The sequence below is a fragment of the Hippocampus guttulatus genome, chromosome 19 (assembly GCF_054856545.1).
Source record: "Hippocampus guttulatus isolate MCC_2025c chromosome 19, RoL_Hgut_1.0, whole genome shotgun sequence".
Classification (NCBI taxonomy): domain Eukaryota; kingdom Metazoa; phylum Chordata; class Actinopteri; order Syngnathiformes; family Syngnathidae; genus Hippocampus; species Hippocampus guttulatus.
Genome location: NC_141279.1, coordinates 6,399,263 through 6,427,216, shown reverse-complemented (window position 1 = coordinate 6,427,216; position 27,954 = coordinate 6,399,263). Strand labels below are relative to the sequence as shown.

Here is a 27,954-nt window from a genome sequence, read left to right as displayed (position 1 = left end):
GCATCGTGGCTAATGGGTAGCACACAAGTCACTGGAGAAGCACATTAAAAATATATATTATTACTATCATTATTTGTTTTCATTATTAGTATTATTATCTATTTAGTTATTTTACAGTAACCTGGGACTATCTTGACAGCTGAAGGTCCGAACTCTCTATCCGCTTAATTTTGAAATTCCGGAAGTAGCCGGTTCGCCTACGTTGACGCTAACCGAAGGAGGCATCCAGTTCGCCCGCATTCCTCCTCTGTCGACAGCCTGGCTGGGGCAGAGTGAGGCACAAGAAGAAAGGAGGCCATTAAAGAAGAAGAAGAAGACGCCAAATGCTATATTTTTGTCTTCCCATTAGCACCAAAGCAAGCTGGATTTTTATAAAGCCGGAGTAGGCGACTCTTCCACCGGACTCTCTGACCAAATATGGGCCGTGACTAAATAACAAGCACGTCAGGACTGTCGACTTTTGGACCCGAGGAGAAGAGGGTGACTAAAGAGCCACAAAAACGACCGACTTTTCTTTCCGTTTCGTCGTTAATACCGCGTAAAAAGGTGAAAAGCTTCGGTGGAACGACCTCCAACCTTTATCACCGTGGATATCCTGTGTGTGTGTGTGTTTTTAATATCAAGATGGCTGATGACAGCAGCTAGCCCGTATAACAAGGACGGCGGAGCGACGTCCCCTTTTAATAGCCTCATATTTTTTATATTCTAACCTTGGAATAGTTACAAATATATATTTAATAAAATAATGCATATGTTGTTCTCAAGCAAGGGCCACGTTTGCGACGAAAGTGCGATTTAAAATGTGTACCTGTACTACAAAATGGTGAGGTGAGTCGTTTCGCTTTATTCCCCCCACGATTTTCGTCGAGATAAGTCGATTAAATATGTTGTTGATCGACGGTGGAGGCGAGAGAAGGCGTATAAGCAGAACGCCGAAGTAAGATTTAAGGAATAAATAATTGAATAATAAGTGTATTTTTTGTGTGGAGGAGAGGGGCTTATTCGATCGATGGGTGTCGAAGCAAGCAACATTCCTGCAGATCCTTAAAGCTAAATAAAAGCTCTTTTGTTAAGTAGCTTCGATTGGAGCCCTTAAAAAGCGACAACTATGCAGTAAAACCGCATCCAAAGCGACGGTCCGGCTATGAATTTATGATTTCTCCATCTAATAAGATTAGTAGGCCCTTTTGTTATCGAGTGGAAAGTGCCAGAGAGCCGCGGCCTTGTCTGTATGTGTGCGAGTCTGTGGATTATTATTCATCTCATGGAAATGGCGTTTCATGTCAAAACGAAACGGAGGCGTTATTATTCTGAATCTTTTGCGAGGCCGCTGTGCGCTTAGCTGCTCCGCTCGGGAGTTTTGGGCAAAAAAGTGACTGTTAAAGGTTCAGAGTCAGGTTAAAAAAAGAGAGAAGTAGAGTGTTAATCAGGGTGTGGAAGCAGGTTAATGAATCAAGCGCCAGGCAAAGCTGCGAGTGCACGTGCAGGAGGTCCTGTACTCATTTGCATATTGGGCTGATCCTGGTTGAGTTATCTGTGCCTTGTTTGGATTCCAAGGTTTTACCTACAGGCTGCTTCTTCCTGCAGGCCACACACAAATACGCCTTGTGTTTGTGTGTGTGGGGGTGCGCGCGTCCGCGCGTGTGTCACAGTTTACAGTAATCTTGTAACGTCAGCCTCACTGTGTATGTGTGTGTTCTCCTTTGGTCAGTTTTCCGGAACTTGCCGCAGCAATAACTAACAAGTCAGGGTGTCGGCGCAGTGGTAAACGCACACTTTAAGGACAGCGTCCGTTTTTTGTTTTTTTTTTTCTGGGAAGGGTGGTGTCGGGTGGGACGCTCGTGAGAACACACAGACTGAAATCCGGAGGGGGCTTTGTATGCCTGCCCCCACCGCCATGGCATCCGACATGGCCGAGACTTGGAAGAACTGCTTTGAGGAGGAGCTCATCTGTCCCATCTGTCTGCACGTCTTCTCTGAGCCCATCCAGCTGCCCTGCAAGCACAATTTCTGCCGGGCGTGCATCAGCGAGGCCTGGGCCAAGGACTCCACGCTGGCTCGCTGCCCTGAGTGCAACCATGCATACAGCCAGAAGCCCAGCCTTGAGAAAAACCACAAGCTTTCCAACATCGTGGAGAAGTACAACGCTCTCAGCGTGGAGAAGGCATCGGTGCTGCCGCCCCAGTGCATCCTGTGCCGACGCGGCCCTCCGCTGCCCGCCGTCAAAGTGTGCCTGCGCTGCAACGCGCCCTGCTGCCAGTCACACGTGCAGACACACCTGCAGCAACCATGCTCGGCGCTCGGGCACCTGTTGGTGGAGGCCGAGGCGGTCAAGGCGTGGACGTGCCCGCAGCACGACGAGTACCGGCTGTACCACTGCGAGGCCGAGCAGACGGCCGTGTGCCAGTACTGTTGCTTCGCCCGCTGCCACCCCAGCCATGGGCACGCTGTCGCTGACGTGGAGCTGCGCCGCAATGACATCCGAGTAAGGCATCCACACGCTCACCACAGGTCCTGGGGAGGTTTAGGTTGACATGGTAACGCATAGAGTAGAAGAGAATACACTGTTGGCGATACCATGTTGTGTTTTTAGTGCTGTTTTCTAAAACAACCTATTAAGACTACAAGATAGTGCTAATGTACCGTTCAAAGGGAATGTAGTTTGTTGGTGTCAATCAAGTACAAGGGAAGGGATACATCTTAACTGCGAGGGAAGCTTTGTATGTCGGGGGGGGGGCTGAGTTTAGCCTGGGTTGTTAGCGGCAGAGGTTACGACAGAATTCATGCACTTTGGCTGCTCTTTGTTTTGCAGGGTAATTTTGTGAAATGATGCACTACATTGATTAGAAGATTATAAATTTAAAATACATGCCTAATAGATTATTTTGATCAGAAACGTCAAGCTACGGCACAAAGTCAAGCTAACGCCGAAATTGGACTACACAGGTATATTTTTTCCCCCCACGTGTGCGTTCATGGATAAGTTGTTGTCTTCTATTGACTAGCATGTACGTTAGCCAGGGAAGCGGATGGCTGACATTTTGAGGGAATTCTGTCTAGTTTATCTGAGATCAATAAATGCGTTCATGGCTGCATCGCACACACACACTCGGGCACAAAAGCGATCACTTTACATTTTATGCTGTCGCCAAGCAACAACAACCTTATTTAAACTGGGGCCTTGAAAGAGTCCCGTTTTATTTACTCAAAGGCCGGAATATGCATCCAGCTTGCTGCGGTTGTCCTTCTCATCTGTTGGAATGCCACACAATGCAGCGGCGGAGGGTGCGGGGGCTGCGGGTGGAGGGGACAATGAGGGTCCCTCGTTGCGAAGGAAGGAGCGGTGGGCTTATCTCCCCGGCACAGGTGCATCCTCGTTCGGGTATCACCAGCGAGGGATTAGAGTGATTCGTCACTTGATTGTGTGGCTTTTTTTTATTTTTAAATGACATCTCGGTTTCCTGCTGTTTCGAACCCTCCCTTTACACACATGCTTCTTTTTCAAAGGCTTGTGTGTGTTGCGGGGGTGAGATTAGTCATAGAGGGGGGAAACGTGAAGGGTCGACTGACACATGACACCGGCTTTCGGCGTCGACCCTGTCACGCTGCCTTGTCCTTCCTGTCGCTATGAGTCAGCAGGAGGGGTGACGGGGTTATAGTCGGGGGCGTGGTTGCCCATATGAACTCTAAAGCCATGCCCCCGGAAAAAAAGGAAGGAGAAAAAAAAACGTTTGCCATCTTTTTCTCTACATTATTAATGGTCTGGATGGTCGCTAATTAGAATCCCCTGAATTATTTAGGCCTGCATATTTACACTGCATTAGCGTTTTGCATTCATGTCCATAAATATGAGCCTCTATTTAACATAGATTTACATATTCGCCAAATCCACCATGGCTCTTATTTTGCTAGCCAGGCCTTTAAGATGAATAACCGTTGATTCGAGCTGCGTCGGCCATCTTTAATGTGATTTCACCTCCTCGCTACGCCACCCCCCCCTTCCCCCCTGCACTTCCATTAGCCCCCCCGCACTTGCAAATCATCTCCCTGCACCAACAGGGGCAGCCAGCCCTCCCCCGTGGCCCCCTGGTCCTGATGGAAAAGACTCTGTACTGAAATGACAGCTAAAGAGGGGACCTCCAACCCCCTCCCTTGACCCCCACTCCCCGATCACACCCGCCCATCCCCTGCTCTATGTATCCATAGTTGCAACCTCCTTCTGCTAAGCGTCTTCCCTTCCGACCTCACAGGTTTTGTTTTGTTTTTTTCTGCTTGCAGCCCGACTCAATCAATCAGCACAACCAGGTCACAGTCCTGCATGTAACACGGCAACTGTGTGAGAGAGAGTCAGTGAATGAGAGCGAAAGCGAGAGTGCTATCTAGGACAGTGGAACCAATGATAAAATCCGCTGTTTACTTAGCGGGTAAACGTTAAAAGGGGCGCCTTGTTTGCCACGATGGACTCTCGCGACGCTGATCCCCCATGTACTGAAATGGCTTGTTGTGAGCATGCTAGCGCCGATCTAGCGAAATAAGGAAAAAAGATGGGCTCGGTGAACACACAGCCAGGTCTGTGCGCTGACATTAGCATTTAGCTGCGAGCGCTAATGTGACTACAAAAGGGGGATGGGGTTGTTCACTTGAATCTGGATCAAGTCCACGCCAATCACGGTAGCTTTTCCGTTTCTGTTTAGCCAGCATTTGTCTGTTGGAATATTGGAATTCAGTACATAAATGTCATGAATTCATTCAAAGAGTGTGAAAATAAATAGACCCACTGTTCATTATCTGTTCATCGAACATAAACATGTCATTGGACCTTTCTTGCCCGTTATTCATGATAGCCTCCACCTTTCCCAACAGAAATAAAACCCAAACTGGTGCTATAATCCATTTAAGAAAGAAAACCCACATACAGCTCACATCGGGGTCACGTTCATGCGCAAGGCAACCGCTTCCCCTCAGCAGTTGTTCATGATAATCACCACCTTGCACAACGAAAATAAACACGACTTGAAATGAAAAGCATTCCAATCATTGGCGACTCGCATTCTTTCTATCGTCATGAAAACACGGCCGTGCTTTTAGCCGGCCGCGAAAGCGGCGGAGAGCTTTTTCCTGCCTGCTTATGTTGGTTCATTTATCAACTCAAACCCCCAACACACACACATACACTTATGCAAGCACAAAACAGCTGCTGGTTGCCATGACAGCATGGTCCTCCCCTCCTGTGGGGATTGTGCGCCTCGCATGGGGAGTAACTAACTAAGGTGGGGGGGGGGGTGTTGCCTTCTTTTAAAGACCTTCTTCCCCCTGTTTTTTCTGTCACCTTGCAGCAAAGCCTACTCGGGCAGCAGGAGCGCGTGGAGGACCGCGTGCAGGAGATCGAGGAGCAGCTATGCAAGCTGGATTCGGACAAGTGCGTGGTGGAGGTGCGTTGGCACATGGAGACAATGCACTTTCCCAATAGCCTGTACCAGAGCTTTCAAAAAAAAAAAAAAAAATCTGCAACGCTAAAAATCCTAAACGTTACTTTGACACAAAAGAAATGTTTATTTTGAGCCTCCATTTTGTGTTGACGCCGGTCTCCGTTCCTCCTCCTCCACAAGGACCGCGTGCTGGAACTGAAGGAGGATGTGCGCCTGCAGTACCAGCGCATGCACCAACTCCTGGAGGAGGACCTGGGCCGCACGCTGGAAGCGCTGGAGCGGGCGCAGGCGCGCTTCTGCCAAGAGAACGCCGCCCAGGTTCTGGCGCTGGGCGAGCAGAGGCACGAGGCGCACAAGCTGCTGAGCGCCATCAACACGGCGTTCGGCAAGGCGGAGGAGCTGGGCTTCATGAAGAACACCAAGCCCGTCAAGATCCTCGCCGACAGGTACGCGGGTTGCCATTCTCGTTTGCCACCCCGGATTCTCATCTGGAATGTTCCTTAGGTCTCAGGCGTGCGTGGGAAGCGCTCTGCCCCCCTACAAGGTGGGCAATCTGAACGCCAAGCTCTTCCTCTCTGAGATTTCCAAGCGGGAGAAGAGCTTGAAGAGAACGCTGGAAGGTATAAAGTCTGATTCTAGTTTTGCTCGCCTCCTCCAAAGGAAATGATCAAAATGTCCTTTCTCAAGAGTTTTGTGTAAACGTGTTCTCGCGTCTCTCCCCACAGCTCCTCTCACCCCTCCCTCCACCTTCCTGCAGTCCATCCCCGCCTTCCCCAGCGGCCAGAGCTCGGCCTCGGGAGCGGAGAAACGGAAACATTCCGCCGCTTTCCCGGAAGGAAACCCGGGCAAAAACAACGCAGCAAGTTTCAAAGACGCCTCCTCTTCCTCCTCCTCATCATCTTCCTCGAGCAAGCAGCCCTACCTGGGCTCCTCCTCGACCTCCGGAGAAGGTCAGTCGGCCAATCAGCCGTGCGGCCCGCCGCACATCGCGGATGGCACTAACCACCATTCAGGCGCCGTCTTCGGCTCCTCTCACTTTCCCTCCGGGGGCGGCGGAGGAGGCGGCGGCACCGGCGGCTCCTCGCACTCCTCCCAGCAGAGCGTGCTGCCCCAGTACGGCGGGCGCAAGATCCTGGTGTGCACCATGGATAACTGCTACTGCTCCGGTGTCCCGTCCGTGTCGGGCCACCGCGCCCACCCACCTTACCCGCGCTCGGGCTCCTTCCCCTGGGTCAGCGCGCAGGACTACCCCCCGCCGCCCGGCCTTGCCTCCGGCGGGCCGTCCATGCAGGGCCTGTCGATGGGCAACTGGATCGATGCCTCACAGTCGCACAGACACGCCGACTTCTACGGGCTGTACGGGCAGCCCTCCACGAAGCACTACGTCACCAGTTAACACACACACAAACACACACACACACACACTGTAAAATGTGTAATCCCCTGCTATTTGTGAGTAATTGACTCCTAATTGCCGATATTAATAGTTTCAACTGTAAATTACCACCAAACGGATACTGCAACAATTCATTATCATTTCTAACTCATTTTACACTGCCCCTAAAAATACATGGATTATGGATTTTTTATTTGGGGGGGCTCAGAAAAAATGTGTGTATATACTGTATATGCACATGTGGTAAAGCCCCCCCGCTAACAACTCAAGCTCCTCCCCCATGAAACAATTCACATAATATAAATACGGAAAAATAGGACTATTTTTTATTAAGCAGGAGAAAACACTACTGTGACATTAATGGCTACAGATGATTTGATTAAAAAAAAAAATGTCAAAATCATGTGGGGTGCAGACTCAATGCAACAGCCCCAAGCTAAACTGGCTCCTCCCCCAAGAAACAATCTCAATCATGTCAAATATAAAAACAAAAAATTAGGGCTACTTTTCCATGAAGTATTTTAAAATACTTCATGGAAAAGTGAAAACTGTAATTCAAACAAATTCTGTCCGCGACTAACACCAATGCATCATCTTGTTCAGAAAGAGCTAAAAAAAAAAAAAAAAAAAATTGTGAATATGTAAATTCCTTAATTGTGAACTGCAAATGCGCAGGGGATTACTGCTTTAAAGCCGTTATAGCCTACACACATTTAAACCACACACACATACACACACCTCTAGAATACAATGTATACACATTCGGGGGCAGGGTCGATCGCTTTTTATTTTGACGTTCTTTTCGGTCAGTGTTGTAAAATGTACATTTAACTAAAAGAAAACAACCTTTAAAAAGTATAGAAACATCCTATCAGTCATTTTAAGAGACTCTGAGGGAGGAGGATGAACGCAAGTTGTATTTTTATTTATGGAGTGAGAGATGGAAACAAACTTTTTAAGGGTGGCCCCCTCACCTCTGCACCCCCACAAAAAAAAAAGAGAACCTCTCCCGAGTGTCCCCAGTTTAGCGTCAACAGAGGTCCGTTGCCTTACGTCGTGACATAATACTTTTTTTTTTCTTCCCCTCGTGGCACTTGTTATTGCTTCACAGGCTCTTCCACCGCACACCCACAATGCACTTGGAGGACACTTTACCCCACCCACCCGATATTTACGGAAATTTGAGACCTCAGAGTGGCAGGACAGACCAAACGAATCAGGCGTTGACTAGAAGACGATCCGATGACGCTTTTTCATGTACTTCCTTCAGGGCGACGATGTCACTTCCTTTCAATAAGCACACACACTCACACACACGCGTGCGCATTAGCTCTTGGCTTCCTCTTTGCAGCTGTAAGCACGCAAAGGAAGACATTTTTTTAAGCACTCAGAAGAGACAATGTATGCAGTTTTAAAGAAAAAAAAAAAGAAGAGTGTACGATGATCTACTTTTTCTAAAAGAACGAGAATGGACCGGTCATCCTTCTTACAATAGAAGCCATTAAGGACACTCGACTAAGAGAACGGAGAGTACAACTTGAAAGTATCTTTTTTTGTAAATATTTTGTGAAATGGAAAAAAAATGACACGACGTGATTTGGAGAATTCCAAATAAAGAAAGGAATTTAAAACGTGACCGTCTTCCGTTCTATTTGTCAACATTATGACATCACTCATTTCCGACCTCACCCCACTCCCACCTACGCGCCCCTCCCTCCCGGAATCTTTGACAGTACCGCTTTATTCTTCTTTTTTTTTAATGGTTCGTCTGCCTTCCTACAGTATTTATACAGACGCACACACAGTATAAAACACTCCCCCCCTTAACATTCTCCCACACAAGTACACACAGCTGTCGTGCAGCTGTCCGACGCAACGGAAAGAAGATATGGTCGCCCACGTATAAGTAATACTGTACATCTGAGGAGGCAGTTAGTCAAATTGGGGGTGAAGGCGGGTATTGCGTTGGATCATTAGTTGACAGAAAAACGACCTAAGTGCAAAGAATGGGATGAAATATTTGGTGAGCAAATGTGTTGTCAAGTGCCAAAACGGTTCAAATGTGGATGTAAATAATTTAATGGCACAATCTACTTTTGTCATCAGAGCTAATTCAGAAAATTAAAACAAAATATTAAACGTGGATGAAAATTGCTAAATGAGTCAAAATGGACGTCTGTGTTTGAGGACGAGTTGAGGCCGCCGATAATCTTTTTGCAACGGCAGGATTCGTCTTTGCTTTCATGGTATATGATCCAGATTGCGCACCACGAGAAATTCTCCAAAGATCCATTTGAGTGTTTTTGTCCAGTTGAGTTCAGCCGAGCCGTCTCCCCCACACGCACGCGTGCCGCAGAGACCTCTCCGCCGCCACCGACAGCTGCCCAGCACACCTGCTCCACTTGAAGCCGCTTCCATTCATGCAAGTAAAACAAACACACTTTTTTTTTTTTTTTACCCTCTCCCCTTATTTCTTTCTTCTTTTATTCACATACAGTAATTTCACTTCTGCACAGATCACATTCGGGAATATCAAAAGCCATCTAACCTGAAAAAGTGTCGCGAGAAGTGCTACGGGGACTACAAAAAAAGCAAAGTAATGTGCATAAAACATACCAACGCTGTGGATAAGGGTGGGGGGCAATGGGGGCGACGTCCCACGCTATTTACAGTGGATTTAAAAACTCCTAATTCTGCACGCTTTTTTTTATACATAACATGTACAGTATCATTCTATAGTGGGTTTGGGGTACACTCTACTTCACTCCTGCCTGCCATAAATAAAACACAAAAATAGAAGACCGCACGTCAAACAGAGCCATGAAAGTGTGTGTGGAACGATTAATCATGACACACTTTGAGCCTATAATCAGGCGGGAGTTCCTCTTGAAACACAGCAGTTCGACGGGAACACTCGTGGTCAAAGTGGAACGGGGGGGGAAGGAATGCAGCAGTTATGTCAAAACCTCCATTTCGGATTAGTAGTGTGCGTGCGTGTACATTCACAAGTGTACCCCGGAGTGTTTTAAGGCTCAGGAGGTGTCGTCGCACGTCCCTCCCCTCTTGAGGAGAAGATGACTGAAAAGCCAAGCTACTTCTTCTTGGAGTTGACGCTCTTGCACACCCAGTTCATGCCCTCCTGCAGGTGAGATTTACAAATCGGAAAAGAACAGAATTAAAAAAAAAAAGAAGAAATAACAGTATGACTCAAAGCTTAGTGTGCAGTAAAAAATAAATCAATAAAAATGATGCCGGACCTGGATGCCCTCGCCGGTGAGGGCGGAGCATGACTGGATTTGCCAGATGCGGTCGCGGATGGTGTGAAGGTTGAGTCCCTCGGCGATCTCGGATGCCGGCGCTGCCGTCAGGAGGTCCTGCTTGTTGGCAAAGATCAGCACGGGTACGCCGCTCAGCTTCTCCTCATCCAGCAGTTCAGCCAGCTCCTGAAAAGATGACCCCCCCCCCCAAAAAAAAAAGCAAGAACAAGTTAGTCAGTTGGCATGACGAGGATTCTCAAACTGGCTGCCAAGTTGATACTGTACCGGAAACCAAATATGTTAAAACATGTAGCATGTTGCTCAACAGCGAATAATGTCACACAAGTCGCTAATAACCTTTGACAGTATCCCATACCTGCCCCGTCTCCTCAAATCTCTTCCTGTCAGCGCTGTCAATGACGTAAATCTGAAAACCAGGAAACAATGCGTTACCACATGAACCGTGACGGAGCAGCTCCACGACCTGTCGATAACGTTACAAACTTACGAGCACGTCGGTGTTTTCAAAGTAGTTTCTCCAGTAGGGCCTGATCTTCCTCTGGCCGCCGATGTCCCACACGTTGAGCTTAAAGCCTTGCGACTGTACGCTTTTGATGTTGAAGCCCTGGAGGAGGAGAGCATTTGTGACTCTTAGTCATTATTGTTTTATGGGGGTTTGCAGAGATATCTCGTACTAGTCAAGCGTTGAGAAATCTGATCATTTGCCCGCCGCGGTGGTTACGGGTGAGTGCTGACCTGGGTGGGAGTGATGTGGCTGATGTCCTCGGAGGCCAGCTGCTTTAGCAGGGTGGTCTTTCCGCCGTTGTCGAGCCCCAGCAGCAGTATCCTCACCTCCTGGTCCGGTGTGCTCTTCAGTTTGCGCAGGATTGACAGCAATCCCTGCGCGCGCGCACACACACACACACACACACGCACAAATGACATTATAAATAACATGTCATAGCACGGTGGTGATCGCTGCCATTGTTGTACATCTTCCAAACATCAGACCATCCTTTTTCTATAGATAGTCTTCTTCATGAGTGCACAATCTCAGCATTGACGCTCGTGGACAATTTAGAGCCTGCAATGAACCTTTTCTTCATCTGCAACATCTAAAGAACAACGTGTTTTTTTTAGCAGTCTTTGCTGAATTGACACAGTATATTTTCATTAGACTTAATTTGTATGCAAGAAATACCAGAGAAAGTGTAGTTTTTCATTTTTCATGCTGCACACAGGAAGGCCTCAGCCGAGATTCGAACACCGAACCTCAGAATTGTGGGGCAGATGTGCAAAACGCTACTGTACACTGCTGGCGTCTTCCAGACATGTATTCAGTGTACAATCTAAACGATCTTGGTCCAAATAAGCTCTGCAATCGTGTCCTGATGTGTTTTCGCCGGGCCCGGATAACGACAGCACGGGAGATGCTAAACGGGGCTAATTTGCGAAGCTAATCTCTTGGCAACCGAAGCAAACGCAACTAGGCGGCTTTCACGTTTGGATCGCCCCGACGAACAACGTTAACCACTTTGCACTCCCCCCTCTGTCCAAACGAATACATTTCTATCCGTTTACAGACAGTTAACGGTCATTCCTAGCAAATTACGGACACTCACCATCTTGTTGTCTTGTGTCGTGGAGACGCCGCCGCGGAGGTTACCAAGGACTATGACGTCACTCACACAGGCACGCGCGCCAGTGGGTGACTAAATAAGCCGGAAAAGTGCTTAGAAAGCACTTTAATAATATTATCTCCACGCTTAAATGTACTAAGAGACCTTACCTAAAAATGGTGAGCAATGAAATAAACGAGTGCACGTAAGAATTCAATCAGTTGTTCTCACTCTATTCCATGGGTGGCGACAGTGAGTCTAAATTTGCTTGCACCAAACACGATTTGTATTTTACTTATATTTACTGTCATAAATTAATTCGTTTTATTTCTACAGCAACATGGGAGTGAATAGTGTAGCTGGACCAAGAAGAGTCAGTGAGCGTAAACTTGAGCACCGATTTATTTCACTTTGCGGGCTTTAGGACCCACTCCACTCGCTGGTGGCTGCTATTCCATGCCACGCCACAGATGGCATGAATGAGCCGAATTTTCCTGACAACCGCCAAGTAAGCGCACGCACGCACCCACAATGTCCTGTCTAAATGTATCTTATCTCGCAAAAAAACACAGTAGCGTTTATAACAAGACATAGGGGTACGGCTGTTTTGTAGAAGGTTCACTTCGATTGTTTGAAAGGCCATTGCCGGTCTCGTAACCTACGAAAACAACTATTGAAACCGGACTCGGGTACTAACTCGTTCCACATTTACTCGCTTCCGGGTTCTTCACCAATCACAAGCCTCACTCGCACTCGCGTCTTGTTGCTTCACGTGGCCGTAGAATTTAGATACATATGGAATTATCATGAATGTAACTGTCGGTAGCACGCAATCCAGTCAGTCAGAGTTTATTTAGAGACATTTTCGTAATATTTTGTGACTCAATATTTTGGAATATGAATACATTTTTACTGAGGAGTATTTGGGTCGTACATTTTTACGGGCTTTGGGACCCGGCGGGTTATAGTGTTGTGGGGAGCTGCCCCGCCTCGCTATTGGCGGAAAGCTTGCCACGTGCAACATTTTCTTGACCGAACCTGTCAGCTTTTGGATCACAACCGGCGGATCACAGAGGTGAGTTTTGAATCTTTACGTGCATTCACAAGCACAAAAATGTGTTTTTTTATGCTTGGTTTCCTTCGTCGCCGCGTGAAGAGCGCCAGTAACATGACCACACAAGTTGCATCAGTCTATAGGACATAGGTTTTCTCTCCTCTTTCTATCATAACCTCCCAACCCAACTTCCTCCTAACTCCGAAATGCAATTAAATCACATCGTCTGTTATGTTTTAATGCAATTAAATTCATTTTAAACATCTAGACCCTCTCGGGACAGCGTGCGCTACATGCAGATACGCTACAGCTTGTAGATCCAGTTTGTCAAGCACCAGTTGCACAGAGGTGCTTTTTTTAAAAATTGCTGTAAGTGTACGATAATGTATTAATCGGGATTGAAATGCTGTCTGAAGTTGCTGCAGTCGTTTAGCGTCGTGATGGTTGCGTTTGTTTACTAACCCAGCAGGCATGTGAGGAGCTAAACATCTGGAAACTTGAACGTTACAAAAAAGAAAAACTTTATTTTTTAAAACCACGTCTTCTTTTTCGAATGACCTACTTCCATGCATGTTAATGTCCTTCAGGGGCCTATCAGTTGCTGGTAAAGCTCAGAAAGTGTTACGAAAAATGTTGACTTTTGCAAGCCCGCATTTTAAAGTAAACAGACCGAGAGCCATCTAGATCAAGCCAGGCTAGGCTTGAGCAAAGTCTCTTAAAAGCAACAATTTACAAACATCTGTGAATAACTAACTCCTCCTGTGAATAATTACAAGGTTTTGTTTTGTTTAGAATCTACCTTCTCGCGGTTCTGGTCGGTTATTGGAACGCTGCTGCAGTGAAACAACCCAAGGAACTATTCACTCGGTGCCTGTCAATTATTTCTAGCAGGGGACTTGTTTCGGGACTTGGGTTAACTACTGGTGGCAAAGGGCACATTTCATCTCCGCGTCCCCTATTGGCAGAAATGTAATTGCGCTCCCTTGCTCAGGTCTTCATCCGAACCTTTTCGGAGGACAAACGTCAGCCCTCCCCCTGCGACTCGGGAATCCTCCGCCATGGCACTGAGCCCCGCGTTCGACATCGACGCCCCGCGATGGGACCAGACCACCTTCATGGGGCGCCTCAAGCACTTCTTTAATATCACCGATTGGCGGACGGCGCTTCTGCCCGACTCGCGCCTGGACGAGGCCAAAGCTTTGGTGGAGAGCTGCAGGTAGGAAGGCCTTGGCGAAATACAGCGTGCGCCCCCCCCCCCCCCGCCCCCCTTAAATCAAATGTTTGTACAGTATTTCTACATGACATGACGACACATTCGATTGCATGTTCTTTACTCCAGGGCGGGTTCGGTCCCACCGGGCACCACTGAGGAGCAACTCCATTACGCCAAGAAGCTGTACGACTCGGCCTTCCACCCTGACTCGGGTGACCGCATGAACATCATCGGCCGCATGTCCTTCCAGGTCCCCGGTGGCATGGCCATCACCGGCTGCATGCTGCAGTTCTACAGGTGCAGTTGTGCAAGCGTCACCGCGGACGTGTTCGCCTGCAGCGTTCTGTTGATTTTTATTGTGCAAGGCGGGGAGGTTTATCTTGACTGACAGGAGAAAAGAAGCATTGCGTTAATCAGATGACGTGGCGCTTTGACCGAGTTCACTCCACGAGATCATTTCTAGATATTCTTTTTATTTAAAGGCTGCACTTTTGATAAACATAAAGCTCTGCCACCGATGCGTTTGCGTTATCGTTGCGCTTCCGACTCACGACTCAAAAAGTGTGCGGCTGGCCTGCGTCTTTCCAGGACTGTGCCCGCGGTGGTCTTCTGGCAGTGGGTCAATCAGTCCTTCAACGCGCTAGTCAACTACACCAACCGCAACGCCGCCTCGCCCATCACCCCCAAGTAAGACCTTCAAAGCCTTCTTCGGGTCCGCCCTTCAAATGACATCACCTTTTGCGCGTCTCAGGCAGATCGGCGTCGCCTACGCGACCGCCACCAGCACGGCTTTAGCCACAGCGGTGGGACTCAACCTCTACACAAAGGTACGGTTGCCACGGATGGCGAGTTACGTCAAGTACTCTTGGATATGAAGTCTCTCTGCCCATGGCTCCACATCACACTCTCCTCCCCCCCGCCCTCCGGCAGAGAGCACCTCCACTGGTGGCGCGATGGGTCCCTTTCGCGGCCGTGGCGGCGGCCAACTGTGTCAACATCCCCATGATGAGGCAACAGTGAGTCCCTCAGACACACGATTATTCGTCCAATGAGTTACAAATTGAGATACGAATTTATAGGCTTCTATTTTCTTCAGTTTGAAAAATGTGTCTAAAATGTGCCTCCAGGGAAATCTTGAACGGCATCGCCGTCACCGATGAAAACGGCAACAAGCTGGGCCACTCGCAGGTGAGCTATTTGTACGAATAGGGAATGCGAATACATTCGCTTCACATCCCATTCATTTTTTTTTTCCCTGTCCAGAAAGCGGCGGTGAAAGGCATCACGCAAGTCGTCATCTCCAGGATCACCATGGCCGCGCCGGGAATGAGTACGTATATGGAAAAATTAAAAAAACAACAACCCAGTCTTAAAACAGCTCTTTATTTTGGCGTCTCCCTCCCCCTCATTTGCGCTCTCCTCCACAGTCATCCTCCCGATCATCATGCAACGGCTAGAAAAATACAAATTCATGCAGGTTGGCCCCTACTGCCCCCCTCAATTCTTGACTGAGCGTGGACCCCATGATGACTTCTTTTCGTCTATTTTGCAGAGAATCACATACCTCCACGGGCCCATTCAAGTGATGATGGTGGGCGTCTTGTAAGTAGAACATCTGGCCCGAGTAAAAGGGCACCCCCCAAGGAGTTTTTGTCATACAATTCTCATGGTGGGATCGGCTCGCTTTTGTTGCGCTTGTCTCTGAACAGTTTGACCTTCATGGTGCCGGCAGCCTGCTCCCTGTTCCCCCAAAGATGGTAACTCAAATCTGATTTATTATTATTATTTGTATATAAGGTACTTTTCAGTTCTTAACCCTTTTAGGGACAGCTTATCATGTTATCAGGCTACAGCGCGCATGAAAGGGTTAATATTCCCCAAGTAGTTGATGTTTGTCCGTGAAGAATAGTGCCTGCATTTTTGTGAGTGCCCATTAGAAAGAAATCCACTTATGTGCTCTGATTTAGTGGAAATAATCATATATTGTTGATCGGTTGCCGACCTCTGACCACGTCGGTCGTCTTCATCTTTGTGTCGCAGCTCCATTGCCGTGTCAAAGCTGGAGCCCGAACTCCGCGACGCCATCACGTCCAAGTACGGCGACGGCGTGCAGCGCGTCTACTTCAATAAAGGCCTCTGAGAACTCCGCCCGCGGGACTCACTGCACACTCACACTACTCCTTTTCTCAATGGTTACTCACATGTTTAAAGAGGTGCTTATTTTCTGGAATTTACGCCGTGTTCGTGGGGATGTCTCGACGAATGCTTTTTAAATCTGCTGTGTTGATTTATGTTTCTCTGACATTACAAACCAAATAATTTCTTCTCAGGAATTTTCTTTTTCTGGCTTTGCGAGGTCGGAACTGAACAAAAAAAATCCTGGCTCTTCTTTTTTTGTCTTAACGCTTACCGGTACTTGCCTTGGACAACGTCTCGACATCAACAAGGCTCCCTGGGTGTTCCCAAAACACAAATGGACTTCTGTACAGGGTTCAAGATGGCCAAACGACACCGCTGCTTTCAGAAATATCGGAGTGCTATGCAAAATGGAGGGCACAACTGACTCTGATATGCATGATTCAATTGAAGCTGTTTCAAAGAAATGATACCACAATCCTTAGTTTGCGTTGGATTAAAGCACTTGCGATATTTGATATTCATTGCTGGTGCACGCGTGTTTTTTTTATTTGGCAAACAGTGCGGTGGAAGGGCAGAAACAATTTGCTCACAGACATTTTCAGAAATAGGCAGATGAGTAAAGATTTTCCGTTTGTTTACTTTTACACATGATGGTGGGGGGGGGCAAGCAGCTCCCTGTATACAACACACTAAAAAGTAAATTTTCTATGATTCGGTATGTCGCCTTTAAATTGTTGTAAGAATATTCATACAAAGGATACAGTTTAGTTAGAATTCGAAGGATTTGAGTCCTAGCGGAGGCACCACAGTGGAGAGTGGTAAGCGCATCTGCCTCATAATGGAGGGGTACAAGGTTGAATTTCTTCTCCAGCCTTCCTCCGTGGTGTTAAAATGTTCTAACCATGCTTGCTTGGGTTAGTCTGGCTTCTGGTTCAACAATTGGGCATGCCAGGTCCATTTCTGACTAAACTTTCCATAGACTGAGGGTGAATGTGTGTCTGATGCGTGCTATGACTACCGATTAACGTAAATTAGACTGTGTGTGCGTAATTATTAATACAGCCCTATTACATGTGGGTGTGCACAATTTTGCTACCACGTTATTCCAGTTTAGTTCAGTATTTTTGCCCCCAAATTGCGTTGACGTGATTGGGATCTTTTCGGTTCTTCCCACTTGCCGTACCCATGAGGGGGCGTGGCCAGCGAGCAGATTCTATAAAACACCCGAGCGCCAGACGAAAACAAGGGTCTTTGAACGACACTTCGGAGCGCGCTCGCCCTCGACTGAGATACAAAATCCGACTTCATCTTCGCGACTTACGTCAAACGCTCTTCTTGTTGACGTCGTGACTCGCTCCTTGAAAAACAAAGAAAAAAAATCTGTGCTACTTATATTAGGGGGAAAAAAACGAGAGTCGCTTCTCGTTGGCATCTGCACTGCCAACACTGCAAAAAAAAAAAAAAAGAGAAACTTGCGTCGCCGTTTCTGCGTCAACAATGCCGCTGAGGCTGAACGGGGTCCTGTGCACGCTGGGGTTCCTGCTCGTGTGGCGGGCGGAGGAGCTCGCCCAGGCGTGCAGCTGCGCCCCGGTACACCCGCAACAGGCATTCTGCAACGCCGACGTGGGTGAGTACGCCGCCCACACATGCCCCGACACGCTTGTGCTGCTGTTGTTGTTGTTGTTGTTGTTGTTGTTGTCGTCTGCTCCACACGCCCCACGACTCGCATCCAAATCATTCATCTGTTTAGCGTTGTTGTGGTGATGTGCTGCTCAAGGCCACGACTCGCTTTGCATACTGATTTCTGTGTTCGTACAGCAGCACCCTTCCGCAACACCCCCTTCCAGACCATCACAGATCCCCCTACTCTGCAAAAACTGGTCTTAACCGAGCAAGAAAAAAAAATCAAATTTCAGCAAGATTTCTTGCAAAGGTAGTTTGCCTCAAACCCCCCAACATTTTTATACTGTATTTATTTATACTGCCTAACCATCTCACCAAGTCATGACCGACTAATTTAAGAATGATTCATGTTCAAAAATAACCTTTCAAAATGTGTTTGTTGTACATTTAAACATCACTTTTAGAGCATCATATTAAATTAAGAAACTGAGGACTGGGATGTGGAAAAAAACCCCATTAAACTAAACATCGTGAAAAAATTGCTTATTTTGACCCAAAATATCACGAAATATAATCCCAAAATTTAGACATAATTTCATTCTCCTTTTACAATGTTGAATTTAAAATTAGAATTACTGATGATTTGATTTGTTTAAAAAAAACATGCAGAATAACTCTCCTTAAAATCTGTTAACAACCCAGGCTAAACTTGGCTCCTCCCTTACATAAATGGGTTTAGAATAGACAGGATGTATCACTTCCCCGTACTTTCTTGACACCAATTACTACTTTTTTCTGAGACGAGGCTTTGGTGCCATCTTGTTGCAATTACGGTAGCTACAGAACAATCCCCCCCAAAATTCTGTGAGTGTTTTCACTGAATATCTGAAGTGAGGTAGGGTTGGGGTGCATTGTACCTTTCATGGATCCTAACTTGGCAATTGTAAATTTAAGCTTTGATGCGGCTTAACCTTCAGCCTTTTTGGTGTTTTAAATTGTGAAATGTACAAGTTCCTCTTTGTGGACTGGAAGGAGGATGTCGTTGCATCATGTTAGCCCGCATGACGGAGGTTTGAAGGTTCTGCTCTACTGTGTTGCCATCTATGCAATACATGTTTACGCAGTGCATCCTGAAAGTGCAATAATGGAATAAATTCACCCCCCCCCCCAAAATAGTAATTTTTCCTTTTACCAGTTTGTCTCATAACAATACCCAATTTTAAAAAGAAGTATTGTCGACCCTTGCTTAATACTTTGGTGGATTTGGCGGCCAAAGTCTTTTTAAATCGAATGCCACAAGCTTAGCACGCCGATCTTTGGCCACTTTTGCCCATTCCGCTTTGCAGTATACTTCTCAAGCTCCCATCAAGGATGGATGGGGAGCGTCTGTGTCTTGCTGGCCTTTACGTTACATATAAAGTGCTGATTCGGTTGTGACATCAAAAAATATCCATAAATGTGTTTGCTTGTCCCAAAATGACCTCTGCCCCAAGTTTGCCAAGGAAACGTCGTAAATGAGCGGGCTGTTCTTTGTGGATATGAATGAATGAATAATATGATGAGTTCCGTTCCCGTATGCCTTGTGATTGGCTGGTGACCATTCCAGGGTGTGGTCCCCCTTTCGCCTGAAGTCGGCTAGGAAAAGGGATCATCTTCCCGCGAGCCCGGAACTGGAAAAGACATAAAAAGAAAATGGATGGATGGATAAGTTGTCGGTATTTTCAAATTTGAGTCTCAAAAGGTCAAAACGTCAAACTGACTGGGATCGAAATAGTCGGCATTAAAGCATGAATTATTGCTGTTGGATGACTTTTTTTTTTCTTCATTTTTCTTGTATCGTGGGGCCAAGTGGGGCAGTGACCCACATCTGTCGGTTTTTGCTGATTTAATATCGGATTCTTTTCAAGGTCCTCTTCCCATGTTTTGGATCCCAAATAGAAGCAACAAATTAAACTGCAATTAAAAATACTCGCTTGATTTATTTATTTTCCCCCTGTTTTTGTTGTCGATGCGCAAGTCAAACGCACAATCTGGGAGCGAAACGGCGCCTTTTACGAGGCCTTCGGGATGCCGACGCGGCTTGGCTGGGGCAACGTGGCACCGCGGAGGGAAAGGAGAGAAGCAGTGTGGAAAGGGTCGGTCTCACATAAGGGCGGGTGGGGGTGCGTTTGAGAAGAAATCGAATCTCAACCACACTGCAAACTTTCCTCTTGACCCAGTCTGTCTTTTTACTTCATTTCCACTCCCTTTTTTTTTTTGTGAGGAGGGGTGGGTCAAGTTTTGGAATTAAAGGAATGCTTCACAATATAGGCGCGTGCTTTAAAACGCCCCCCCCCCCCACTCCCTCAAAAAGGGACGGGGAGAAGTGGCGGATCGCTGCAGCTGGGGTGACATCTGGATGACATCCAGGGTTTGTTTTCAAGCGAGAGAGAAAAAGCAATGCCAGTGAGGGGGGGGGGGGGGATGGGTGGGAGAAGTTGCACTTCCCCTTCGTTGTTGTTTGTTATCGTTTTTTGTCTATTTACTGACTCGGTGGCTCATTTCGTCAGACGAGTGGGAACGTTTTAGTGGTTTCACTCAAACTGCCTTTGATGGGGAAGAGACGTGACATGAAAGTGCAGCAGGGATTTCAAAAGCCCTTTGAAATGGAATAACTTTTTTTTTTCCACAAAAATCCAACTTCCCCTTTTGCAGAACACGACAATGATGTCATTCAACCGTTACATTAGCTTCCACAGAAAGAATAAACATTTGAAAAACAAATCTTTGATTACTTGCCTTGAGAAACAGGACGTCTGTGTTTGGTGAGCCCTTTTTTTTAAGGTCTTTCGTCAGTCGATAAACCATTACAGGAAGTTTCAAATGTGGTTTGGGGTTTGCACGTGACACAGCAGCGCGGTCATAGAAAGGCTTTTTTGTTTTGAGGCCGCACGTCTCCGCGTGCTTCCTGCAAACGACGCTATCAAAACGATGCGGTCGGACGCTGGGTGTTTGTGGAGTTGAAATGGCTTCCGTACTGTAAATAACTGCCATGTATGACCAGCAGTTTTCATGCCCGTCGATGCTGCAAAGCCGCGGCGGTCGTGCGGCGTCATGACACCCCCGCCGCCGCAAACGACGGTGACAAAACAATTTTAACCCGCTCATTAGTGCGGCAGAGTTTCTCTCAAGGTTACGCAAAGCTGCTTGTCGCTCGGCGTGATTTCTGGGACGTTGACAAGGTGGCGCCGCCACCCCACATGGCGGAGAAAGGACGGGGAGAAGTGGCAGTGAGTCGCAGAAACGTACTGTCAGGACTCGGGCAAGAATATGAAACTGGTTCATTTATACACTTTAATGCCACGCTCGCAGGAAGTCCAAAACTGGGGGGGGGGGGGGATTTCAAAATAAAGGTGTTTGTTTCACACGCCGCTGTTGCACATTAGCGCTGCAGACGGAATACGGCTGACGTGACGGGAAATTACTGCTGACGCTTTTGCTTTAGCACAGCCTGATGTAATTGGCTCAACATGTGGCGGCGGACGGGAGAAGACGAGGCTCGTCACGGTGGTGGCGGGCCGAGTGGTTTGCGCATGGAAAAGTTGCTCCAAATCTGAGTCATGTCGCCGCATCCTGAGAGCGCTAACAAGCGAAATGTGGGTCACTCGGTGGTTTTCTGTTGGGATTGGAGGGCCTGGCGCGGATCACGTGACCTTGCGGTGTTTGATCTGCAGTCTGTCGACGTGACTGTGAGATCATGCGGATCGGGGTTGTCCAAAGTCCGGCCGGCCAGGCCGGCCGGGGCGTCTTGAAGAGCGCAACTCAAATCAAACGCAAAAAGCTATCAAGTCAAAAATGTTTTTATTTGGATTTGTTTCACTCTGGGGTTCATCTACAATTCCCGTTTTCGGTTCACATCGTCCTACTAGCATTCCCGTCTTTGATGGTTTGCGTCTTCTCCAGCTTGCTTTCGCTTCTTCTTCGATGTTGCCACTTCTCCGGTTCGCGGAGTTTTCTTCTTCAGCTCGCGTCTGCGACAGCTCGCGTTGTTATCATCCGGTTTGCGCGGCCGGGCGCAGTTTGCGTCGGCCTCTTCGACGGTTAGCGTCTTCCGTTGGAGTTAGCATTTTGTTTTCGAAGCTTTCGTCGTCTTGAAAGGGTTTGCGTCGTCTTCCTGGAGTCTGATTCGTCTTTTCTTCTAGGTTGCATCTTCTATGGTTCATTTTTTTTTCCCCCCAATATTTTGATATTTGAGTCTCTCTATGATTCTCATCTTCGACGGTTTCTCTCCTCTGAGCTCTTCATCTGCTCTTCAGGCGGGTCTCCTCCATCCTCCGCGGTTCGTCATTTTCGTGTTGGCCTATCTGTCTGGTGGCCGACCGCGTTCGTTCGGGACCGCGTCCCGCGCGTTGCCGACGCCGTGAGTTTAACGGCAACTTCCTGTCAGCTTCGCGCCCCCGCCGCCGATCCTCTCCGCTCGTTAGAATCCCAACTCGGAATGAGGTCAGGAAGCGAGAGCGGTGGGGGGAAACGGAGAGGAATGCAAGCCAGAGCGCCAGCCAGGTACAACTACACTTGTGTGTGAGTGTGTGTTGTTTGCAGAGTGGAACTGAAAACGCTGAGGTTTGCCCACAGTTCCGAGCGCAGAAAGTTGAGCGTTATTCAACCCGTACGAAATGCTTAAAAACCTCACTTGAAAGACTTCTCATTCAAGCACCGCGCCTCTGACCGCCCCCCCCCCCCCCCAGGGAACGGTGGAGGGAGCGTGACGTTAAAAAGTGTGTAAAATAAACTTTGAGAGTGTGTCTGAATGTGTATTCTCCACTTGGGATATTTTTTCCCCCCATTTCACTCTCTTGCTCACAGTTTCCATTGAGAGTTTAATGGTGTGAGCATAGCTGAAACTGGACGTCGTCTCACACACACACACACGCACACACGCACACACACACACACACACACACACACACACACACACTGGCACGCACACACCGTTCGCCTCAGCTTTCAGGTTCTTTAAATAGAGTAGAATGAAATGCCTTTTTTAGTCATCGTATGGCGTCTGCAGTTCAGCTCCTCATGTTTGGAAACAGGAAGTGTCAGTCCAAATGCAACTCAAAGACCCCTCCCACCCCCCATGTCATGTTTATTGACCGCTAAAGCTCATTTTGTCCATTTTTACCGTCACGCTGGCATGGAAAAAGTCACTCTTCCAACCGACTTGTTTTTTCCACTCTTTTTTTTTTTTTTTTTTAACTGTGTTTTCGTTCACAGTGATCCGAGCGAAGGTGGTGGGCGAGCGTGAGGTGGACTCCGGCAACGACATCTACGGGAACCCCATCAAGAGGATTCAGTATGACGTCAAACAGATCAAGGTGCGTACGTACTCGCCAATCGGACGGCTCGTGCGCGTTCGGCCGCAAAGGTTCACGTTGAAACGTTGGCGGGTTTTTATTTTTTTGCGCCGTAGATGTTCAAGGGACCCAATCAGGACATCGACACCATCTTCACCGCGCCCATGTCGGCCGTGTGCGGCGTCACCCTGGACACCAGCGGCAAGAAGGAGTACTTGATCTCCGGTGTGTACTCCTTTAACTCTACTGGTGGGAATCCCACAATGATCGATACTGCAGGTGCAGGGATTAATAATTCGGAAGTATCAAATTAGTGGAGATTAATTTCTGATTAATCGTTGACAAACCTCTCAAGAGTAAATGTAAGTCAATGTGTTTATATCCAGGGAAGTAAGCAACGTTTTAAAAAAAAACCTTTTTTTCCTGTCCCTTATTGATTAGACCACATGGGAACTCTATACACCTCTATAGTGAATTCGAATACCCCCGCGCCCACCCCGAAAAAATAGGCATTCAGAAAGTTTCAGCCCAAATATTCCTTTTTGATGTGGGATAACTCGTCTTCCCTGCAGCTGCAAGGAGTGTCCATCTATGAAACGAGATGGCTGCGGCACGCTCCGCAGATGACAATCCTGCAAACTCTGCAGATGTTTCGAAAGCAGAACCGCCCCCCTCCCCCGAAACCGCTGATTTTGTTTTGCTTGTCCGCTGTGTCTTTTTCGCAGGCAAGGCCGACGCCGGCGGGCAGATGCACGTGACTCTGTGCGATTACATTATGCCCTGGGACTTCTTGAGCAACACCCAGAAAAAGAGTCTCAGTCAGCGCTATCAGATGGGCTGCGAGTGCAAGGTAAGAGCCGAACGCGAAAATATAGTTTTTTCGCACCCAATGCAGTTGCTATGAGCAGCTTAGCGTAAAAAGAAGTAAGAATTAAAGCTACAAGTGGCATTGAATGGACGTTAGCCACCTCCAGCACGCACGTCTTGGGTGTACCCCAAGGATTTGTGACGCGCTCTGGAACTTTTGGAGTTGGGGCCCCCTTTTGCCAAAAGTGGCCACGCTTTCTCGTCCTCTCCGACGCTCTCCTGCGTTCTATGAAGAAAAAAAAATGTCCGTTTTTGGGGGGGTTGCTGCAGATCGTGCGCTGCCCCTCGCTGCCCTGCGAGATCTCGGCCCCCGAGGAGTGCCTGTGGACGGACCTGATGATCGAGAAGCAGGTGTACGGTCGCCAGGCCAACCACTACGCCTGCGTCAAGCGCGCCGATGGATCCTGCTCTTGGTATCGCGGAGTGGCCCCGCCCAAAAAAGAGTTCCTGGATGCGGAGGATCCCTAGGGGAGGCACTGCCGCTCAGGCCTGAAAGTATCGATTCGTACCCCGTGAAAACAAACAAAAAAAAAACATCATCAGGCCTTTTCGATTAAGAGGTAGGGGGAAAAAAAAGAAGAATCTGTAGCCTCTGTGTCCATTTTAAACCAAATGAGGGTTCTTTGTTGTTGTCGCATTGGAAGCATGAGACTGGTCAAGTGATGATGTATTTTCCTCCTGAGGCTGGCGTCAGGAGGACGCAATGTTTTGTTTTGGGTTTTTTTTTCCTTTCGTAGCAATGGAGCACTTCCTCTGAAGCTCTTCTAAGTCCAAACCAATCCATCCCCGAGCTGTGCAAGATGATTCACTTCAATGACCTCATCGTCCATTTTATCCAAAGCCAAAATTCCAAGTTGCCTTTTTTTATTATTTTTAAAATTTTTGTATGTCCTTTTTGAAACACGCCCACGTCAGGCTCGTCTTCTTTCAAAACAACCCGATTCAGCATTTTCGTTTGGTGACAAACGACTCACTGGACCAGTCTATGGTGTGTGTGTGTGTGTGTGTGTGTGTGTGTGTGTGTGTGTGTGTGTGTGTGTGTGCGTGTACACGACCAGAAAGATACACATTTGCTTGCTCCCATTTTCCATCAAGTAGGGTGAACCGACTTCAAATGAGAGGCTTATTTTTGACAAATGTGTAAAAATGATCCAAGTCGACAAAGTCGAATCAATTTTACTGATCATCTGAGCCCGCAAGGTTTTTTTTTTCCCCGCCGCTGAGTCAGCTAACTGAAGTCAGTGAACTGATACCATCTTAGTGGACCGACTCAACTTAGTGAACCGGTGCAACCGAGTCACCCGAGCTGCTAACTTGAGTTCGTCCAGCGATACAAAAGCGTCACAAAGTCCACCAACTCAATCTGTGAAGTGATACATCTTCTTAATCCTCCGACTGGCGGATCGATGCAACCAAGTCCCGCCAACTCAAATCAGTGAGCGGTGACATGTCAGCTGATTCTTCGGCGGAATGATCCAACCGTGTCAATGGAGTCGCCGAGCTTCTTAAGCCTCTCGTCTAAACTTTTGTACTGAATTTCATGTTAAATGGGAGCAAGAATGAGCGTACAAGTGTTATATTTTTAGGAGTGAATTCAAATCAACTATTAATTGCATTACTAGCCTGTCACCTTCTAACCGCATCTCACCCTGCAGCTGTACAGCACCTATGCATCTGTCATTTTGTCCTGACTTGAGCATTTAGTATTATTTCTACGAATTATTTACAGTGTCAGTTAACTAGATTTGCACTTTTTTTTTTTTTTTTTTTTTTTTTGGAGAGGAAGCATTACCGAAAGGCCTGAACACTGATGTTACAATTTGTATTAGTTGTGTTTTCATGTTGATGGCATGCCTCCCCACAGCAGGTCCTTGGTGAAAGGAATTGAGTGACAGAAAAGATATTTTAATTTTTTTTTTAATTTTATGGCTTATGTTAGTGTCTTTTCATTGATTGTACATGCATTTTCACCGTTTGCCAATGTATGGAGGGCCCAATGTGGCATTGCTTGTCTTTTCGCCCACCAAGTTACTCGCCAAAGCTTTCTCACCGCCTTTTAGATCGCACGTTTACAGCGCCGCTTTATACGCAAAGAAATTAGCTTAGAAAAAAAGAAACAACAAAATTGCGTACAGGCGTTTTCCACTTTAAAAGGTACTGCACCCTGAGATAAAAACCAACAAAACGAGATGGATCGGAACCATTTAAAATGTATTTTAACACCCATTTTTAATAATTACACATTCCAACATATACAGTGGATCTAAAAAAATGTACACACCCCTGTTCAAATATAATTTTTTTGTTGTTATTAATTGACACCGAGATAAATAATTTTAAAAAATCAATTTTCGTTCAAACTTATGTGAAATAGGAGTCAGCACACACCTCCCGCTATTTCCAGTGCCGCGAATAAAGTTCAGATGCTCTAGTAGGCTTTTCCTGTCTTTTTTTCTCTTTCCTGAATATTTTGTTCTGACCGATTTAGAATTTGAAAGTGTTCATAATTTCCCCAAATAGCCACTGCATCTCGCTAAATGGTAAAGCGTTCCCCCTCAAAATGAGGAATGCTTCGTTGGTTTTCTTTAAAGTGAACCTGATAAATTGGCAAGTGATTGTTTGTATGGAAAAGGAGTATTAGAGGCATAATTTAAACTCAAATCTGTTTTGTGTGTTTTAGACTGTTTTTCCATTCATTGTCTTAAAAAAATGGGTTTAGCCGTCGAGGCGAGGTCCTCTTGCGCTGGAGCACCGTGAGAGTGAAGAGAGAATATTCCTTTCTTTTTTTTTTCTTTTTTCTTGCGTGAATAATGAGGATGATGATGGTGATGATGATAATAATAGACCACCATGCATGTGTCTGATGCTTTGTGTACATCCGGTTAAAAAAAAAAGGACCGAAGTATTCCATATTATCAAATAAAAAGATGCCTTTGAAAGGATGAATGTTCTCGTCGCATTTTCTTTCCCCGACTTTGGTGAAACATTAAAGTACAACGCAGTACTACTAATATAAAGAGTACAATAAAACATGGTGGAAATGGTTTGAACGATTTTTCATGTAGCTTTATAAAAATGTATATAGTTGTTTAGATTGTTTTGATTAAAAATAATTTTTAAAAAACTAAAATGAAAAGGCAAGTGATTTTTTTTTAATTAAGCGTAAAATATTTTGAAGTTGGTCCTTTTTGGAAATAAATAAATAAAAACATGTTGAATAATAATTAACAGTTGGTGAAAATGTTTTTTTCCCCCAACAGTACATGTCAAACTCAAGGTCTGGGGTCCATATCTGTTCCGCCACATCATTTTTGACTTCATGTTCCTTGCTAAAATACAAAATTCCAAGTTGTCTTCGGTTTTTTTTTTTTTAACCAATTGCCCTGTTGAAATAGATGTCATATTTGAACAAAGAGGGGTTTTTTTTGTTTTGTTTTTGTGGGGCCTCTGATTTCAAAACTACTTATTCATTATTAATTGGAATCCCAAACTACCTCATTTGACGTCTAAATGCTTTTTATACATCTTTAAACCTCAGTTGGGAGGTTGCTAGCAAGTGTGAAAGATGTCACAGACAAATCATCTGAGTTCCTTGACTCCACTTGGAAAATATTTGGAAAATGTACAGCCCAGCCCAGGAAGCAGGTTTTGTCATTTCTGCTCATTCCTGTCTTTTATTTATTTTTACTCTGGCTAAGGTTTGTGTGTGTGTGTGTGTGTGTGTGCGCGCGCGCGCGCGCATGAGAGAAAGAGAGAGAGAGCGTGGCTTGCATTTGTTTTTTTTTTTTGTGATTATGCGTGTGCTTGTGTGCGCTTGCATGTCAAGCAGCTTGTGATCTGCCTTTGACTTTGGTCTTGGATGTTGACTCCCCTGGCTGCACAAACGTGCAAATGGGTCAAACGCTCAGTTTTTTTCCCCCTTAAGTTGATTTTTATCACTGAAAACTCGTTTATTTCGAAACTCATGTTCTTTCCAGGTTAGTATGTAACTTCAAGCGTAAACATGATTTTTGTGTCATAGCCA

The 27,954-nt window shown here is 46.6% G+C and overlaps 4 protein-coding genes across 7 annotated transcripts; 3 read left to right on the top strand and 1 right to left on the bottom strand.

Moving 5' to 3' along the window:
- Positions 1-209: 209 nt before the first annotated feature.
- trim8b (tripartite motif containing 8b) lies at positions 210-8,461 on the top strand. 2 transcript variants are annotated; one of them, XM_086138117.1, is made up of 6 exons: positions 210-2,485; positions 5,337-5,432; positions 5,610-5,875; positions 5,934-6,049; positions 6,155-6,379; positions 6,443-8,461. In XM_086138117.1, the coding sequence occupies exons 1-6, from the start codon at positions 1,880-1,882 to the stop codon at positions 6,823-6,825; spliced, it is 1,692 nt and encodes a 563-aa protein (XP_085994243.1). In that variant the 5' UTR covers positions 210-1,879; the 3' UTR covers positions 6,826-8,461. The 2 variants fall into 2 exon arrangements, with proteins under 2 accessions (XP_085994243.1, XP_085994242.1); XM_086138116.1 differs by having other exon boundaries at positions 6,155-8,461.
- Positions 8,462-9,261: 800 nt separating this feature from the next.
- On the bottom strand, positions 9,262-11,900 carry arl3b (ADP ribosylation factor like GTPase 3b). Its single transcript, XM_086138119.1, has 6 exons — positions 11,705-11,900; positions 10,839-10,982; positions 10,591-10,707; positions 10,459-10,509; positions 10,083-10,268; positions 9,262-9,964 (listed from the first exon to the last, which is right to left on the bottom strand). Exons 1-6 carry the CDS (start codon positions 11,705-11,707, stop codon positions 9,917-9,919), a joined length of 549 nt encoding a protein of 182 aa, XP_085994245.1. The 5' UTR covers positions 11,708-11,900; the 3' UTR covers positions 9,262-9,916.
- Positions 11,901-12,207: 307 nt separating this feature from the next.
- Positions 12,208-16,628, top strand: sfxn2 (sideroflexin 2). 3 transcript variants are annotated; one of them, XM_086099366.1, is made up of 13 exons: positions 12,209-12,776; positions 13,548-13,622; positions 13,747-13,971; positions 14,095-14,265; positions 14,557-14,655; positions 14,720-14,795; positions 14,899-14,984; positions 15,096-15,156; positions 15,232-15,298; positions 15,396-15,445; positions 15,521-15,570; positions 15,678-15,725; positions 16,009-16,628. In XM_086099366.1, the coding sequence occupies exons 3-13, from the start codon at positions 13,814-13,816 to the stop codon at positions 16,106-16,108; spliced, it is 966 nt and encodes a 321-aa protein (XP_085955492.1). In that variant the 5' UTR covers positions 12,209-12,776; positions 13,548-13,622; positions 13,747-13,813; the 3' UTR covers positions 16,109-16,628. The 3 variants fall into 3 exon arrangements, with proteins under 3 accessions (XP_085955493.1, XP_085955492.1, XP_085955491.1); XM_086099367.1 differs by lacking the exon at positions 13,548-13,622 and having other exon boundaries at positions 12,208-12,776; XM_086099365.1 differs by lacking the exon at positions 12,209-12,776 and having other exon boundaries at positions 12,783-13,622.
- Positions 16,629-17,350: 722 nt separating this feature from the next.
- timp2a (TIMP metallopeptidase inhibitor 2a) lies at positions 17,351-26,872 on the top strand. The gene is made up of 5 exons (XM_086138591.1): positions 17,351-17,734; positions 22,984-23,084; positions 23,180-23,288; positions 23,789-23,913; positions 24,201-26,872. Exons 1-5 carry the CDS (start codon positions 17,605-17,607, stop codon positions 24,396-24,398), a joined length of 663 nt encoding a protein of 220 aa, XP_085994717.1. The 5' UTR covers positions 17,351-17,604; the 3' UTR covers positions 24,399-26,872.
- The last annotated feature ends 1,082 nt before the right edge of the window (positions 26,873-27,954 follow it).

Coding starts and splice junctions, on each gene's coding strand:
- trim8b (XM_086138116.1), top strand. CDS start 1,880: ATGCCTGCCCCCACCGCCATGGCATCCGACATGGCCGAGACTTGGAAG. Junction 2,486..5,336: donor TGCGCCGCAATGACATCCGA/GTAAGGCATCCA, acceptor GTCACCTTGCAG/CAAAGCCTACTCGGGCAGCA. Junction 6,050..6,154: donor CTTGAAGAGAACGCTGGAAG/GTATAAAGTCTG, acceptor CTCTCCCCACAG/CTCCTCTCACCCCTCCCTCC.
- arl3b (XM_086138119.1), bottom strand. Junction 10,708..10,838: donor GCCACATCACTCCCACCCAG/GTCAGCACTCAC, acceptor CTCCTCCTCCAG/GGCTTCAACATCAAAAGCGT. Junction 9,965..10,082: donor TCACCGGCGAGGGCATCCAG/GTCCGGCATCAT, acceptor TCTCACCTGCAG/GAGGGCATGAACTGGGTGTG.
- sfxn2 (XM_086099367.1), top strand. CDS start 13,814: ATGGCACTGAGCCCCGCGTTCGACATCGACGCCCCGCGATGGGACCAG. Junction 14,266..14,556: donor TGCATGCTGCAGTTCTACAG/GTGCAGTTGTGC, acceptor GCGTCTTTCCAG/GACTGTGCCCGCGGTGGTCT. Junction 14,796..14,898: donor GACTCAACCTCTACACAAAG/GTACGGTTGCCA, acceptor GCCCTCCGGCAG/AGAGCACCTCCACTGGTGGC.
- timp2a (XM_086138591.1), top strand. CDS start 17,605: ATGCCGCTGAGGCTGAACGGGGTCCTGTGCACGCTGGGGTTCCTGCTC. Junction 23,085..23,179: donor ATGACGTCAAACAGATCAAG/GTGCGTACGTAC, acceptor TTTGCGCCGTAG/ATGTTCAAGGGACCCAATCA. Junction 23,914..24,200: donor AGATGGGCTGCGAGTGCAAG/GTAAGAGCCGAA, acceptor GGGTTGCTGCAG/ATCGTGCGCTGCCCCTCGCT.